At 44.4% G+C, this 16,805-nt stretch overlaps 1 protein-coding gene across 1 annotated transcript in view; it reads left to right on the top strand.

Moving 5' to 3' along the window:
- Positions 1 to 16,805, top strand: part of ptprda (protein tyrosine phosphatase receptor type Da) — a 132,576-nt gene that overhangs the window by 48,054 nt on the left and 67,717 nt on the right. Inside the window, exons 3-4 of the mRNA XM_084690958.1 lie at positions 10,919 to 11,064; positions 13,220 to 13,361. Of these exons, the coding sequence (XP_084547084.1) occupies positions 10,919 to 11,064; positions 13,220 to 13,361 (288 nt within the window). The remainder of the gene's footprint in view (positions 1 to 10,918; positions 11,065 to 13,219; positions 13,362 to 16,805) is intronic.

The raw sequence follows: 16,805 nt of genomic DNA, 5'->3' as shown, positions 1-16,805 counted from the left end.
TGACAGCTTAACAATCTAGTCGAATGAGGACATGCTGTTCTGCAAACATAATAAATGATCTTTTAATTATCGGCATTATGAGAAGTCTTAGGTAAGTCGTTTAGGTGACATTACGACAGCGACAGGCAGATTTGAAACACAACAAGGTTGTTTTCCTGTTTGAGAAGATATGTTTGCCTACCCAAAGCAAACAGCCCTCTGGTACTGGAGTTCCATTTTAACGAGGTTAACAGGTGACACATTTTTGGAGACGACACCCGGTACAACACGTGCAAAACGTGTTGTTTGTCAGAGAGTCATGATGTGCGCGCGCACACACGCGTACAAACACACGCACACAAACAAAAGGGGTGCAGCAACACAATGACATCAACACACCCTCTCTATGTTTGACGTTCTGTCTATGGCACTTTCACGGTCACCCAGGCAATGAACTTAGATAGTCGACTTGACATTGATGTGTGGCCCCAGATTCCTGTGTGTTATTTTCATTAGGTGCCCCTAAAAGTCTCTGTCTCTTCGGGCACTGTAGTCCTCCAATCTGAACCCCCCCCCTCCCATCCCCCTTATCTAATCTCAACCCTCCAGTTCATGTGGCCCTTGAGATACACAACCATCCTGTGAAAAACACACTCGCACACGCGCTGCTGTGTGTTTGCCGAGGAACAATTTAGCATCGAAGAACACAAAATGCTCTTGTACTTGTGAAGTTTCATCTTCAAAGTGAACATTGCATTTGGACTCAATTACACATGATGCTGTTTACGTGACTGGCGGAGTTATTGACATACATTGATATGACTTAATGTTGAATTGTGTTGACAGTGGCATCTTCGACTGAACCGTGCCCAACTAAAATGGTGCTGATATCCAGGTAATCAAGATCTGAATCTCGAATCCATTGACCTCCGTTTTCCGGTCATTGGTTTGATGAAATCAAAGCTAGTATTAGCATAATAGCGACAGTGGTGTGAGTGTATAAATTGAACATGAATCCGTTGTATGCGGTTGTATTAAGGTTATCAAAGGTCACCATCTCCAGTGATTAAGAGAGATAATCTGCCAAAGTCAAAGTATTCATCACGCCACTTATCATTCCTCATGAGGCTACCCAGAGCTTTGTCTGAAGCTAGGGTATTTAGCATGGAGCTCGTTTTTCATCCAGTTCCACGCACCTTTCTGTATTTCACAGCGACGCGCCGCATGTCCCCGCCAGTCCAGCAGCGCGAGCTAATGTGTGTCATTTCAACTCGCTCAGGAGAGTGTGTGGCGATGTCACAACAAAGCCTCTAATGGCAGCCAGATGCATTTGTGGTGCACCTCGTGCATCCAGAGCGCCGGCACATTGCAGGGCTTGTGGTGAAAGGCTGAGATTGCCAGCGCTGATTGTTCGGCGGCAGTATTGGGGCTGCCCTCCCGCAAGGATGGTGCCCTTTCGGATGGGCTGATGCTTGTGTCTGTGTGTGTGTGTGTGTATGGGGAAGGGGGGGAGTCGTAGGGGAGCATAGGGTTTTTGTGTTACCCTAATGGAATACGCATGGGGCTCCAGGCAGCTGTTCACCCAGGGGTATGTGCTCTCCTCCTGAAAGGTGCTCTGCCAGGAAAACAAGTCCCCCAACAGCGAAACAGAGTGGCATTTTTTTTTTTGGGGGGGGGGGGTTATTTTTCTCATCATCCCCCGTTTTTTTTTTCTCCCCCCCTCCGCCTCGTGCACACCCATGCCTTCCATCTTTCCTCTCGACGCCGTCAAGTTAATGGCCTGTGGAAGGTCACATTGGTCTCGCAGCGACCAGCTTGAGGACCACTACTGGGGGGTGTGGGAGGTGCTCCCTGGGAGGGACACAGATGCTTACTCCTGGGGGAGGGAGATGCCCCCGTGTTGGTTTGTCTGGTGACGCCCCCCCTCCTCCCCTCCCACACACACACACACACACACATCAAGATCACTTCAAAACCGGCTACCCCCGTTATGCAGTACCTGGATGTTCGTAGAACAAAAGGCTGATCGTTCAAGAGGCTGAGGCCAGTGTTGGGTTTGAGCTGAAGGAGTTGTTGCTGCTGTTTAGGTTCCTGCCTTTCTTTTGTCTCGTGGTATTGTACTGCAAGCTCCTTGAGATTAAATGGTTTAAAGGAGTAAAGGAGGATGTGAAGTGTCATTCAGTGCTATTGTTATCATCCATTGTTCTGTTAGATTGCTTCAGGGAGTTTTATGGATATTTTCAGTGTTGTTGAGTGTTGAGGTCACTGGTGTACGTGTGGAGTGAGCTGGTCCATTGTAGAAGCCAGTAAAAATAATGTGTGTGGAATGTCATTTTTCATGGCCTGACAACTGGCACCCCTTGGAAATGGCTTGGCACCGGTTGGCCATAAAATTTGAGTCAGTTTATACACACAATGTCGAAGACCTGGAATCATTTGTTCAACATAATCCATCTGTGCTCCTATGGAAACAAATACGAGGTGAGCTTTTCCGCACAGTGGTCGAGTGCAAAGACAATTAGGAGAGTAATTCATGTATTTCTTTATTTATTTCCATTTCCCCCCCAGTAATATGTTTTGCCTGTGTTTAGTGCAATTCATGCTGCATCGGCAAAGAACCGTGCAGTTCAGTGATTCTTGTTTCATACATAAAACGTCATCCTCATGGCTTTACTGACTACAGTGCATCTATAATGTGAGGCCAACATTGAGTTGAATGAGTGTTATGGATCATTTGATAAAGTTGACTGTAATCAAAAAAATATTGATGATTGGGCAAATAGTTTACTTTTTATAACAATCAATTACAAGCTTGGTAAACCGCCAAATCATATCACATCATGTTAAATCTGAATCTGTGTGTGTTCTATGCATGGTCATTTTGACAACATAAAAAAAAAAAAAAACATTGGTTATTATTTGGCGGCATTTGTAATGGCTTTTCAAGTCCACAAAGCCTTTGCATTAAAAGGATTGGCCATTTTGGACTTGTGCTGCCATTTAATGAATCGTTCCATTGCCTGGTGGATAACAGAATGAACTAATGCATTTTGTGTAAGTGGCTGCCACCGCCTATCCTATCAGATAATTAACTTTTGCAAATACACTGCACAGACTACCAAGCAGAGTGAGCCACACAATTAGAATTACTTATCTATTCAGACTCCTATTTTCACCCATCACAGACCCAACACAAACAGACAAACAAATCACAATTTCCCTGCCAACCGGTATTTCTCAGAAGCCTTATCCATCAGCTGGCCCGATTCCAATATTCATACACAAATTAATAAATCATGAATAATCCAAGATATATGGGAAAACGTTTTTTTGGGGAAAAAATAAATAAGTCATAAACAAAGCGGTCCTTGGTATTTGTCTTTGTCTCTCCATTGAACAAACTAAGGCCAGACATTGGGACTTCCAATCAGCTGTTTTCCTGTTCCCTTGAATCCGTCCACAGCTGAAGTCTTTACATCGACATCCGCGCCATTCAGTATTTATGCCCTTCCTTCTGTTTGGTTTCCTATACAGAGGGAGGCGCTTTCATGTGTGTGCCGCCACGGTGGCGATGTAGGTCCCTCTCTTTAAACAGCCTGGGCCGTAGGAACAAAGCCATCAGCTAGACAGGGACGTTTTATTAAGTGACAAACTGGATCACTCTACCTCACTAATCTGTCTCTTGGGAGGTGGTGTGTACGTGTTGCACACTGAGTGTGTGTGTGAGAGAGAGAGAGAGAGAGAGAGAGAGAGAGAGAGGGGGGGGGGGGGGGGAGGGAGGGAGGGAGGGGGAGAGAGAGACCTGGAATGTTCAATCTCCAGAAACAAGCATCTGAAGACTGTGTGGGAAAACCTCCACACCAGACCACGTGAGGATAGATATCACATCAAGTATTTGGTATCAGGTAGGATGGTTCAATAACAAACAAGTAGAAGGGGCTGCAGCCACAACTGCTCAGTCACTAGTACAGCCACTGGTGGGTATTTAATCAGGTCATCTGGATGGCTCGTGACCTGATGCTGTGGAAGTAAAAACACATCCTGTCTACTCCGGATGTAGGATTGTGCTTGTCTGTGTGTGTGTGTGTGTGTGTGTCTGTGTGTTCCACGGAGAAGGAAGGACTCCCAAGTCGGATGGTGAATCCGGGACAAGAACAGCATCCCTCCTTTCCCAACATCATCCCTTCTTTTCTTCTCTTTTGTGCAGATTGGCCCTGCTCCTGGGGCCCTTGGCCCTGAACCACAGGCCCCACATAACAGTGCCACAGAGCAGAACTAATTCATCCTGACTTAGGAAGGAGAAAGAGCCAGTGAATTTGTATGGGCTGAAAGACGTGGAGAGGAGAGAAGACTGTTGGCAGGGTTATCTTGCCATATGCCCCCCTGGTACTATAGCCATTAAAAGCACAATTGCTCTCAAAAACATGTTGTTCAATCACCAATGTGGTGGCTCATACACTGTGGCAAAAACAAGGCCTTATGAAAAGCCACAGCCACAAAGTGTGTTCACTCCACCCATAGCCCCAGTTCACCTTGCGATTTGAACTAGAATTTTGGAACACTTTCCTAATCCCGTCCCAAATTTGTGTTCACCCCTCAAAGAAACAGGATTGATGTTGAGACACAGAGTTACTCTACTGATCACCTGTCAACATTTTCAAGAGTTCCAAGAAGGGGGAAGAGATGGGGTCTCATTACGTGTGACAAGCTGTGTGATGGATACAGGGGAGCAAGCCCCATCACCGAACTGTATTAAAACCTCCACATTGAATTAATGTACTATTCCTGATCCAGTAATTAACAATCATTCGGGGGCCATATCCCTTTTCAAGTAATCACTAATTGCAATAAGAATTTCAGTTTCATTTAAGGCGAGATTACCAATGAGCATGCAATGCAAATCAACGAACGGTTCTAATTAAGCTCTCTCTGTCTTTCTCTCTGCCTCTCTTTCTTTCGCTCCTCTCTTTCTTCACTCTCGCTCGCTCACTCTCTGTCTCTCTCTCTCTCTGCCTGGCCTTTTGTGAACACACAACGACGGGTTTGTTTTCTCGCGAGCACATAAAGGCCGTTATTATCACTGCTGTGCAGATATAAAGCGGTTTTGTGCTGCTGGAAATTGCTAGACAGGAATACCATGCGTGTCCCCTCCTGTTCGTAATGTTTGGGGGGGTTTGGGACTTGGTAGGCTTTGTGTGTTGTCAAAGCCGTGCCTCTTGTTTATGTATATTTGTTTACCACTTATTGTTTTACTCAAGGGGAAAAACTTTGATTCATACTGCGATCTTGACTGATCTATTTGTAGTGACTCATAGCTCATTGAATGTTCAGATGTAATACTGTAATCTCCCATGATCTGTTCACCATATTGTTACTCGATTTGGTGCCCATTTTCATGCATATTGGCAGCCATGTGTCACCAATGTATTGTATTGTATTGTGTTTCAGTCCTAACTGTTGAGTCTTAAGCTAACTTTCTAGCGTCAGACACCGCACCACTCTCTCTACCCCTCATCTCATCAAAATGGTCGCCCTGAATTTGTCTGCCCAGGCAGGTGTGTGATAATTCATCAATATTTCGTAACTGATACCGTCTGACTTGAAGACGTCAAGTGAGGTTAATGGCATCTTTAAATGTTCCTCCCTTCCCCTAACTGTCCAAAAGGGCCAGGTATTTGTCAGACTGCCACCCAAAGTGTTAGGATTAATTATAACCCTCCTCAACAGACACTCTCCCCACACCCCACCCCCCTAGGGAAAGTTTCAGTGAGAGAAATGGGCCTTTTCATGCAAATGAAATTGAATATGTCACTCAGTATAATTGTAAAAAGTGAACAGTTCTGAACTGGATGTCTGTCTGGTTGGAGATTCCAGCGGAAACTCATTTTATTACTTTGCCTCCCCCCCTACCACTGGATTCAAAGAATTTAATAGCTTGGCAGTAAAAACGCTACTTATGTCACAATATAATATAAATATATTTGTATTAATACTTTTGCATTACATTTGTCATTCCTTTCATATGTTAAACATTGCATTTTCACATCCCCCTAAACCTACCTAAACACAAAAGATATATCAATGCACTAACCCTAGTTCCAATACTAGGACTGTATCTTAATTATCACCAGGTCGCAGGTAGATCAACACACATATTAGTTTGAATTCAGGAACGCATGCCATAACATTCCGAGTATGAGACGGCTCTGTCTTAGGCCAGCTCCTCTGAGCTTCTAGAAAACCAATGTGTGATTTTCTCAGCCTCCTGACAAGCCCCAAACAGCAACTGTCTAAGAGCGAAGGCCACATTTGAGGTTAATCTCCCATAATGCCCCACATCAGAGCCTGGTCTTAACTTTTGATCCCACCATGACCTCATTGGTGGATCAGACCTCTGCTTTGCGTACGCTGTACGGAGGATGGCTGGCGGGGCCTCATGAAACAAAGCACTTGAGAGAAACTGAGGAAAAGCCATCTCATCACACAGAGATTGTCATGGATATGGATCTGCTCAGAAGAACTACCAGGTAAAGAGGCAGCAGGGTCCGTAGCGATCTTGTCCCAGACCACCGGCTTTGTGAAAAACGCCTCCATCGCCCTCAAGGTCCTCCATAAAACTCCGCCGGCAGCCATGAAACCATTGCCCTCTCCCCCCTAGTAAGTGCCCCCTCCCGTAAGGACAGAGCAGAGGCTTTCAGTCACCAAATTATTAATATGGCGTCTACCCACGTTAAATTGACGAAAAAAGGGGGAGAGCGCTGGAAACGCTCTGGAGCGTGGCTTCCCTTTCATTAACTTAGTGAATAGACAGGGTTATATAATGACGCCATGAGAGAGCACAAAGCACGGAGGCTCACGTCACCAACCTTTTTTAGCCTGCTCCTGGCTTTACACTTTTCATTTGTTTGTGGCTGACAGCTTAGCAGAGGCTTAGCCGTTGCTAGCCTCTGTATTAATTCAGGTAGAATAAGGCTACTACTGTATGTTATAAGCTAGCGAAGAAGGAAAAAAAGATAGCAAAGGAGTTGGATTATTTCATTAGTTTGTACAGCAAAGCCCCTTGTATATTTTGACTCCAAAAGCAATTTCAATGTACTTGGGTTGCTTGTTGGGAAGCTTTGAAGCTGCTATTTTGTCAGACTTTTGATCAAAACAGCAATATTTGATGTCATGTATATAGCTTATGAATTTGTGTCCAGGGTACATACAGCAATGCAAACAATATAGTCTTTTGGGTGATTTGGCATTTTTATCTTTGATCTGCAATATTTACCTACCCGCTTTTTAAAAGGGAAAATAGGATTTCAGTGGTTATGAATTCCAGTGTCATGCAGGGTGAAGCACTCCATGTGGATATCTTTATTTATGAGCCATTAGTCTCCTGAAAAACCATAAGAGCAGGATACTGTTGGCAGGTCGTGAGTATGGCCTCCGGTGGATGGTTCTCCTGTCCTGTTGAGGATCTCGGCACTCAAATCTAACTTAGACAGAAAACAACAGCTATAGCCACACAACTGAACTGTCTGGTCTCTCTCTCTTTCCCCCTATCCCTTCTTTGAAATGCATCTCTTTCCTATGGAATATCTATACTTATCTGAAATCTGTAACAAATCTGTTTGTATGTTTAGTTCTACATATTGGTCAATGAAATACTCAGGGTTTGTTGAACTCAGGCTACAAGTAATTTGGAAAGAGTTTTAAGTTGGTGTTTGCGGGGTCTGCTACATGCAATGTGTCCCAACCCTTCTGAAAACGTGGGTGTGATCACAGAAAATAAGCCCAGGTCTGTGAAAACACAATTTTCCTCCATGTCACGCCTCAATCACTCCCCATTGTGCACCGACTTCTCCCTTCATCTCACCTTCCCCGGCGAAGCAGCGTGCACGCCATCGCACAGTCTATCACAGCCCCACGCGGGAGACGAGCCAAGCCCTAATGGATGGCCCCAGAGAACATGGGCCCCAACAGCATATCAATTACCCATCAGTCCCCGCTCAGCGTCCTGGACGCCACCAGCCGCCCCACCCCTCCCCCCCAGCCAAGCGTAGACGACGTGCAAATGCAGATATAGGATTATTTTCTCTCTCCCTTTTTTTTTTTTTCTTCCTTCGCGCTGACAAATTGCGTGCTGCAGTCTTGGCCGCACACCTGTCGGATCTGTCAGTGTGTGTGTGTGTGTGTACATGTGTGTGTGTGAGAGAGAGAGAGAGAGAGAGAGAGAGAGAGAGAGAGAGAGAGAGAGAGAGAGAGAGAGAGAGAGAGAGAGAGAGAGAGAGAGAGAGAGAGAGAGAGAGAGAGAGAGAGAGAGAGAGAGAGAGAGACAGAGAGAGAGAGAGAGAGAGAGAGAGAGAGAGAGACAGAGAGAGAGAGAGAGAGAGAGAGAGAGAGAGAGAGAGAGAGAGACGTGGAGATCTGGTGATTTCTCAGTTTTTTTCTGCCCAGTGGAGGCCCAGCTGCCAGCCTGTTTAGCTGTCTGCCCCTTTTGATTGCCGACAGTGCGTCTTATGTCACCTCAACCTGAGAACCTGCTGGTTAATTTGTCCCACTTTTTTTATTCTGCTGGATATTACAGCATAGGGGGAAGCGGACCGAATGACAGACAAACACACATAAGACCACCCCCCTCCCACACATGCAGACTGAAATGACAAAACGCACGCTCTGCAACACGCTCACACTGAATTGCGCACGCCCACGCACATGCGCACACACCCGCACGCACAGAGCAGATGAGGTGATTCAGCCGTCCCTGCTATTACTGCAGCTGTGTGGCCTCTAATGGTCCACTAAAGTGATTGATAAAAGGCAAGCAGTTGGTCCATGCAGAGACAGATGGAGCAACACCTCACGCCGAGCCGGCTAGTTAGCCTGAGAGGCAGAGCAGAGAGGAGGGGAGGTCTCAACCTGCCCAGCGATGCTGTCAGCAAACACCTACCTAAAACCTCTTTGTTTTGAAGAAAACCATTCCAATTTGATTCAAAGGTAGACAGTTCTAGCGCTTAGGATGTTATCTTTATTATCCTCCCTCCCTGACTGCTTCGAAGAGTGATTACCCACTCGTACTTGTTTTGATCTGTTGATCGTTTTGATCTGACACGTCGAAATACGATGTCATTATTTGAACAGATCATGAGGTAATCTTCCAACTCATGGAATCACCAGCAATTAATCTTACAATGGTTGAAGTGTTTCAGTGATAATTCAGTGATATAGAGGACTTTCCTCTCTACCACGTAATGAGTATTCATGATGCAAGTGATTACATTATGGCATTGAATAATATTCAGTCTGACAAACTGACATTTGTCTCCAAATGGTTTAACCATCACTTTGAGAAATAGCTCAGCATATCAATGGCCGTTATTTGCATAGTGTAGACATTGCACGCTTTTATTTGAGCAAACTGTACAACGGACAGAAAATACCCTTCAAACATAGCCATAATGCAGTGGGTGTACACAGATGTACGGACAGCAGACAAAGAAAATGCTGTTTTCCTATTCTCTCTCTCTCTCGCTCTCTTTTTCTGCCCCTCTTTCCCCTGCATTTTTTACATTTATTTCCTCATTGCTTTTACACTTGACTTGTTGCGTTGAATCGAGGCGCCAATTAAGCCTCGGAGAAACCTACGCATGGCCTAACAGACTTGCCCGGGCCCCTATCAAGTGCGTGTCTCATTTGCGCAGGACACAACCTCCATGCCAAGTGGGTGGTTTTCGAGGGATTAACAATGTACTCTGTCGAGATGCTCTCCACACACCACTAGGCAGCCCTGAGAGGCCAGGCAGGAAGGCTTTTTCCCCCCAAATGAGGTAAAGTGAGACACTGTACTGACCCTAAAACCAGAGAGCAGACACATTACTCTGCAGAAGCCAGTATGACTCTGACTAGGGTTAGCGTTAGCATGCCAGCTGCACAGAGCTATGCTAAGCATCAATCATCACCTGCCTTCTGTTCCTGTGTAATGGTTTGGGAAATGGCGGCCCTTCTCATTAGACCAAATGGAGGGGTGAGGGTCCACAAGATGTACGCCCAGCGGTATCGTATATACCTGCACACATTCCGACAAGCTGATACGAAACAGCTTGCTTTGATGAATGGCCCCGAGCACTGGATGAAATGAATATGAACCGGCTCAATCGGTCTCCTCAGAATGTGACTCATTTTCATCCACAGTAAGCGATGAAAGGTTTCTGTGTCAGACGCGCGAGTGCTCGAAACTTAGACTTTGCATATTTTACCTTTATCCAATCAATTATATAGCATATGTGGCAAATTGCTAGGTTGTTTTAACACTAATTAGAGAGCTCTTTGTGAAGAAGCATATGGAAAGTGAAATGAAAGACACTTTGAACTAGACTTTGAATCTACTGTAAAATAATAGGTCCAAACAAAACCCAAACTATATTTAATGAGCTGTCATTTGAATACCTTGGAATTTATTTTTGAAAGTGGTGGAATTCCAACCAGCATTGGTTAAAAAGCAGATAGCTCTGAACTTAGAAAATGTGTGGTTGGAACTTTTTTGAGGCATTTCTTAGTTGCTTCTGTTGTCCTTTGACGAATGACAAGAAAATGAAGGATAACAATCACAAATCGTTCAATCAAAATCTTACCTGTGATCACTTCTATGTGCTTTTCCACTCTAAATTGAGCCTTTAGCTCAACGCTAGACATTATCTACTAGAAGGATTATCCGTATCACCATTCGTGATGGAAACATTGGATTGTATGTTTCCCCTCACCTCTGGCAATAGTGTGGCTTGACCCCCAAAGACAGTCGTCTTACTGATAACATGCAAGTGCCAAAATCTGCCACTTTCTGCTGTGTAGAACTCGATAAGGGAGAAAAATCCAGAAATTCCTGATCACTTCAGCACGACTCTAACCAGTTTGTTTCTCTTTCTTCCTCTCTCTCTCTCTCTCTCTCTTTCTCCAGCACCACCAAAGTTTTTAAGAACCCCTAATGACCAAACGGGTGTGCAAGGAGGGGTGGCGTCCTTCATCTGCCAAGCCACCGGAGACCCGCGCCCTAAGATCGTTTGGAACAAGAAGGGGAAGAAAGTCAGCAACCAGAGATTTGAGGTATTAGGTCTATTGTTCTGATGTAAAATGCTCGACAAAAAACAGAATGCTTCACCCGTGCTTTTGGTCACCCCCCATCTTCCATTGGCCCGAATCCCCCCGCCCCCTCCCTCACTCTCCATATTCCATCCTGCCATCCAGCCCCTGCTTGGCCCTAACTTGCCACCACGCATTAGCAGGCTCTAATAACTATGCTTGCCATGCTTTTACCATGCATGGGTCTTAATGAGGGAGTACGCGACACTCTGGGGACAGATTTGCAATTAAAAGAAAAGAAAGGCAGAACGATTGGACAGCGAGGCAGGGGGAAACCAAAAGTAAAGCTAGAGGAAGGGGGAAAAGACCACGTTGTGACCCAGATACCTACATTAGCATCAAGCTGTGTTTGTTTGCCTTATGCAGAAAGCAGGAGTGGAGGAGCGCTGGCGCTCAGGGGCTCTTTTGCTTTGTGGCATCTCCGTCTGAATGCTTGTCCTCCCCACTTTGCTTGGCCGAGGCTTTGATTTTGCGCCCGCTTTAATCTCTGCTCGAGCACGATCCTCATGACAAATAACACATCACAGACCGAACACTGATAAGATTTCTATTAATTTCTGTGTCATTTCTTGGGAGTATCATCGTGTCACTTTTTTTTTTTTTTCTTCAAGTTTGATTTGATTTAATTCCAAACGCCATATTCGCTTGCTACTGCCTGGCACCCCCTGCTTATCAGGGCTCGGAGACCCTGTCTCGCCTCTTCTTTGCCTCTCATGCCGACAGAAATCGAATCTTATCAGAGTTCACTGCATTTGCGGCGCTCGACGCGTTGAATGCTAACACACCGGCTTGAACTCCCATGCTGCCTTTTGAGGCTGGCCGCTGGCTGCCCACACCCCCATGCCCGCCGACATCTCAACGCCCACCTTCCCCATGCACATGTCGCCGCCTCGCGCCTCATAACCTGACAACGAAAACACAGAGGTCTTCTTCTCTCTTTGCCTTGCTTTGTATCGTGTTGAAATGAGAAGGGGGAGCGCATATTTTCCATCACATGTTCCCATGAATGCCAGATTTGTACGCTTGTAGCTTGGCCACTGAAATGTTGAGGTGTACTGCTGAGTTGGACTAACACTTGAAGAGAAATGCTCTGAACTGAACAGCTCTCAAGTTTGTAGACCTGTATATGAGTGTGTGTGTGTGTGTGTGTGCTTGGGTGGGTGCGTGGGTGTCTGAATCCAAGATCATTATGGGTCCGTCTATGTATAAACCTAAACTTAAAAATTGAGTTACAATACAGGGCTTTCTAGAAAAAGTGAGTATAAGATGTAGCATGCCAAGTTAGCTGAACAAGCTACAAAACACCTGTTTGTGAACATTTTATGTCGTCCGTCCAAAACTCTCAGTCCTGTCCTTTGAGCCACTGTTGTCACGTCATGGTACAACAATTGTCCGTTACTGTTTATCAAGCCACATTTAATTGTTTGTGCTTGTTCTGTCCCATTAATGAATTTCCTGTGATGCATTTTGAGGGTTAGTGTGTTAACTTTAAGAGTGGGGCAATTCCAAATTTTTTAGTCAATGTAACGGATTACAGATAATGACTGACAGATCATTTCTGGCCTAGCTAATGTTAAGCTTTCCCATTCTTAAAGTTAGTTGGCCACTTTAGTAATCTTCCCAATAGTTAAGTAATCAAGATAGATTTACAAGACGGGGAGCCAATGTACACTATATTTAAATATATTCAACCCCTGAATTGTAACAATCTACCTCATGTATACCCGTACAATGCAGGTACTACAAATGTAATGGGCACAAAGAAGCATAGACAGCATAAACTGACCCAAAGCCCTAAACATATCATGGTAATAACCAAGGCTATAAACACTGCACAATTTACTCACAAACTTCACTTACAAACTCTAAACAGTCTATCTCAAATCATGTCCCTACACAGCAAAATTGAGTTGAACTCCCATAGCTGCTCATGACAGCAGCCTGACCAGGCGCCAAGCTAGGACACGCTAGTTTTAGATTTTCGTTCATGGGAAGCACATTGTCTGAGTCACCATCCATGTTGTCTTTTGGAGTGAATGGTGTCAGTTCTGCGCAAGGGCCGTCAATAATTGTGAACAAAAAAAACTCCTTTAACATATCTTGTTTCTCGCACCTGCAGGTGATAGAGTTTGACGACGGCTCTGGTTCGGTGCTAAGAATTCAGCCCTTGCGTACGCCCCGAGATGAAGCCATATACGAATGTGTCGCCTCCAACAGTGTTGGAGAGACGAGCGCCACCACCAAACTGTCTGTTTTACGTGGTAGGTGCTAGTAACCCCTTCAAGCAAACAAACAAAATGCTCCCAACTGTGTTTAACTTTTCCTTCCTACCACCAACCAGGTAAGCAAGATTTGATTTGTTCTGTGTTCGTCTTGTGTCTTTTTCTTTTCTCTCATTCTGGTACAGAATGGTCAGAACTTGATGAGAATATATCACTTTTATTGTCATTTTGAGGCCTTTCAAAGTTTCTATGTTTAGAGGCATTTATGTGTTGGAATAACTATCTGCATCTCCGTGTTATTTTGACAGACTTGATAACACATAGCCCATTAGCAACTTGGAATAAAACATTTAAAATCTGAATCAAATAACAAATGTGTATTCTGTTTCCTGAAACAGTAATTAAAAGACAGATTAAATAATGCAAAATAGAAAATTATTAGCCCCCTGGGAGTTTCATGAAAAATTTAACAATATCCAAATCATAATGTTTTACATATTCTACATAATCTTTCTATCAAGCAGAATTCATTCATTGTTGCTGTGTATTATAGATTTGTATACAAACCCATACTGTAGTGTAACCACATGCAACAGCAGGCCCTACAGTCGGTCCAACAGTAGCTTTATTAATGATAACAGCCACATATTTGCATCTGTCCTGTTACTTCGGATTTTGGTGCTCCCCATTTGCACTGGGACTTGACTCATAGCATTGAATGTTTGAAGAAAGCTAGATAATATGACTTGTCAACACATTTTTGAGTATGCAGACTAGAACGTGGTGTCAAGGATTAGGTTCAATATCAGGCACTCCACATTATTTAACTTGATTACACACAACGTTCTTTTCACACGCAAATGCTACTTGGGTCCTGTGCTCAAAAGACTGTTAGCATCTTTCTAAACCTTAGACTTAAAAATGGCCGTAAAGTGCCTTGGGCTGCCTGAATGAGGTTTGCTCCATTATGCTCAACAATTACACCACACAGTAAATGAGTTCCTATTGAATTGGGAGCTCCCACCTATAGAAAAGCGCTGGCTCTGCGACTCTGATGCAGCGTGTCATCCTCGCCCCCCCTCTTCCCCCCCTTATCTCCCCAACGAGCCAACAAAGAGCCGTGGTGCTGTCTCCAGGGGCCGATTGAAAGGGAAAGGTGGTGGATTCTCATCCATCTCTCCTTTGCTGTTTACACTATGCCACAGAGAGTGTCTCTGTGTGTGTGTGTGTGTGTGTGTGTGTGTGTGTGTGTGTGTGTGTGTGTGTCTGCGTGCGTGTGTGTGTGTGTGTGTGTGTGAGAGAGAGGGATAGAGAAATTAGAGAGACAGACAACATGGCACACACACACACACACACACACACACACAAACACACATGAGGCAAAGGGGCATCAGCTCCAAGGAATCTGTTCCTCTCAGCTCTGCAGAGCAGCATTAGCATGTTTATTACCAATCCATTTCACCCTTCCTTATTCCACATCCTCCGCTTGCCCATCAATGTATCTGCCACTGAAAGAAAGAATGAAAAAACTCTGTTTTGAGATAAAGTATGCTGCTCTCTGGTCCAGCTGGGACAAAAGCTCTCTCTCTCTTTCTCTCTGTTTCTTTATCTCTCTCTCTCGTTCTATCTCCCTTGAACACACTTAAAGTCAAATTAAATGTACACACACGGGTACTACAACAATCAACTGGGACTCTTCTCTGCAATATTCAGTGTTTTCACAATGGTACACATTTCCATGCACTGGATAAGAAAGAATGTGTACAAAAATAGTTTGATATACAAATTGTTATATACAAAACACCCACACACGTCAACAGGACTAAGAGAGTGGTTTTAGTTTTATGTTTTTTAAAGGGCACATGCTATGAGGTATATTATCTCACATGTTGTTGGTTTTGTTCAAACCGGTAAAATCAGTGCAAAATAAGGCAGTCATATAATTTCACAAGGGTCATTTTTGTTTTTAACTTGTCTTTTGGCTGACTCATGTCCCGTGCTCAGGCTCCACTGGGCGCCTCCTGCCAGGGGGGTGAGGTGCTGTATTTGGAGGTCAGGGTAGAGCACTTTTACAAGGTCACACAAAACAATGCATTATATATAAGAGAGATGCTTGAGTGCAGCCCTTGTTTTGCTCCAGCACGTGTGGTATACCAAAAATACAGAGGGTCGTACTTTGTCTGTAGTCCAAGCTCAACAGCAACACAACCGTGGGAGGGAGACTTCATTTGACAAGGCATTTGTCACAACAGGCCGAGGTCACATCGACGCAACCTTTTCAAAAGTCCCTCCAGTTACACCAGTTGCCTTTTATCACAGCCAGGTGTTTTTGCGACGTCCATGTTGAGATGTCACGGTTGCATAAAGAGACCGCTGATGTAATATGCAATGCATAGGAAGTGACATTCTCATTGAGCTCATTCGGGCTCCAATGGCCTGTGGTAGAGGAGACAGCAAAGCATCTTTGCTCATGAGCTCTCCACGGGGGGTAATGGCTAATTCCACGGAGAAAAAAAACATTGTTGTAATTGCCAAGCCGTGAGGAAGAAGGGGCTGGAGGTGACGGATCCAGAGTATGGGCCGTATTAGCATTTGGATTGGCCTGGCCTGATGGGAAACGCCATTAGTAATGAACTTCCAGGCTTAGAGAAGTCATTTGCATGAAAGGCGAACCCCGGAGCGTAATGATGTTCCTAGCCAAATCTGCTCGGCCCGTGAATGAGGCCCTTAGTTTGCATATCGTGCCTATTCTCTTCCTCACTTTTGATTAAGTTTGCAATGACTTAAGTTCTGTTTGATATGTGTTTGAATTGAGGTTGTCTGATTTGGTGTCTGAAATTGGAAAATGAAAGGAAATGAGGTAGCGGGGAAGAAAAGCACCAGGGCTGAATCATCTTTGTGACACTGAAACCATGGATTTCTGATTGAATTCGCATAACACATAGTATCTCTGAATCTCTGAGAATGTGTGGAATAGAAGTCCCTGGATCATGATGTAGCACTGAAAGTTTACTTAGTGAATCAACCAAGACAGTACATCAGCAATTACAGATTAGGAGTACAGTACCGCCATCGGTTTGTCATTTAACAGTGGACAGAGCAATTACAGATCTTTGTGCAGTAGAGTGAGCACTCTAGAGTGTTATGCAGATGTGATCAACTTGATAATAAAGTGCAAAACCTAGAAACTCACTCCAATAATAGGACATCAAAACACGAGTAGTACTAAATGCTTTGTTGGTCAAACTGGTTGGTTTGAAATGATCATATGTTTGCCGAAGTATGATAAAACTGTTTTTGTGAAGTAGAAATGTCAAGGAACTTCTTCATTAAATATGTACTCTTATAAAAACACAGTTATTTGTCTCAACTCTTCACAAACCTGTCTTAGTTTGAGCCTGACTTCCAACAGGAAGCAAATGACAGGAAAACGAAACATTGACTGAATGCTCATGTTCCTCGGGAAACAAATTGCTACATCAG

This window comes from Hypomesus nipponensis, chromosome 25, assembly GCF_054491055.1.
Source record: "Hypomesus nipponensis isolate SF chromosome 25, ASM5449105v1, whole genome shotgun sequence".
Taxonomy (NCBI): Eukaryota; Metazoa; Chordata; class Actinopteri; order Osmeriformes; family Osmeridae; genus Hypomesus; species Hypomesus nipponensis.
This window is presented reverse-complemented; position numbering and strand designations above follow the sequence as displayed.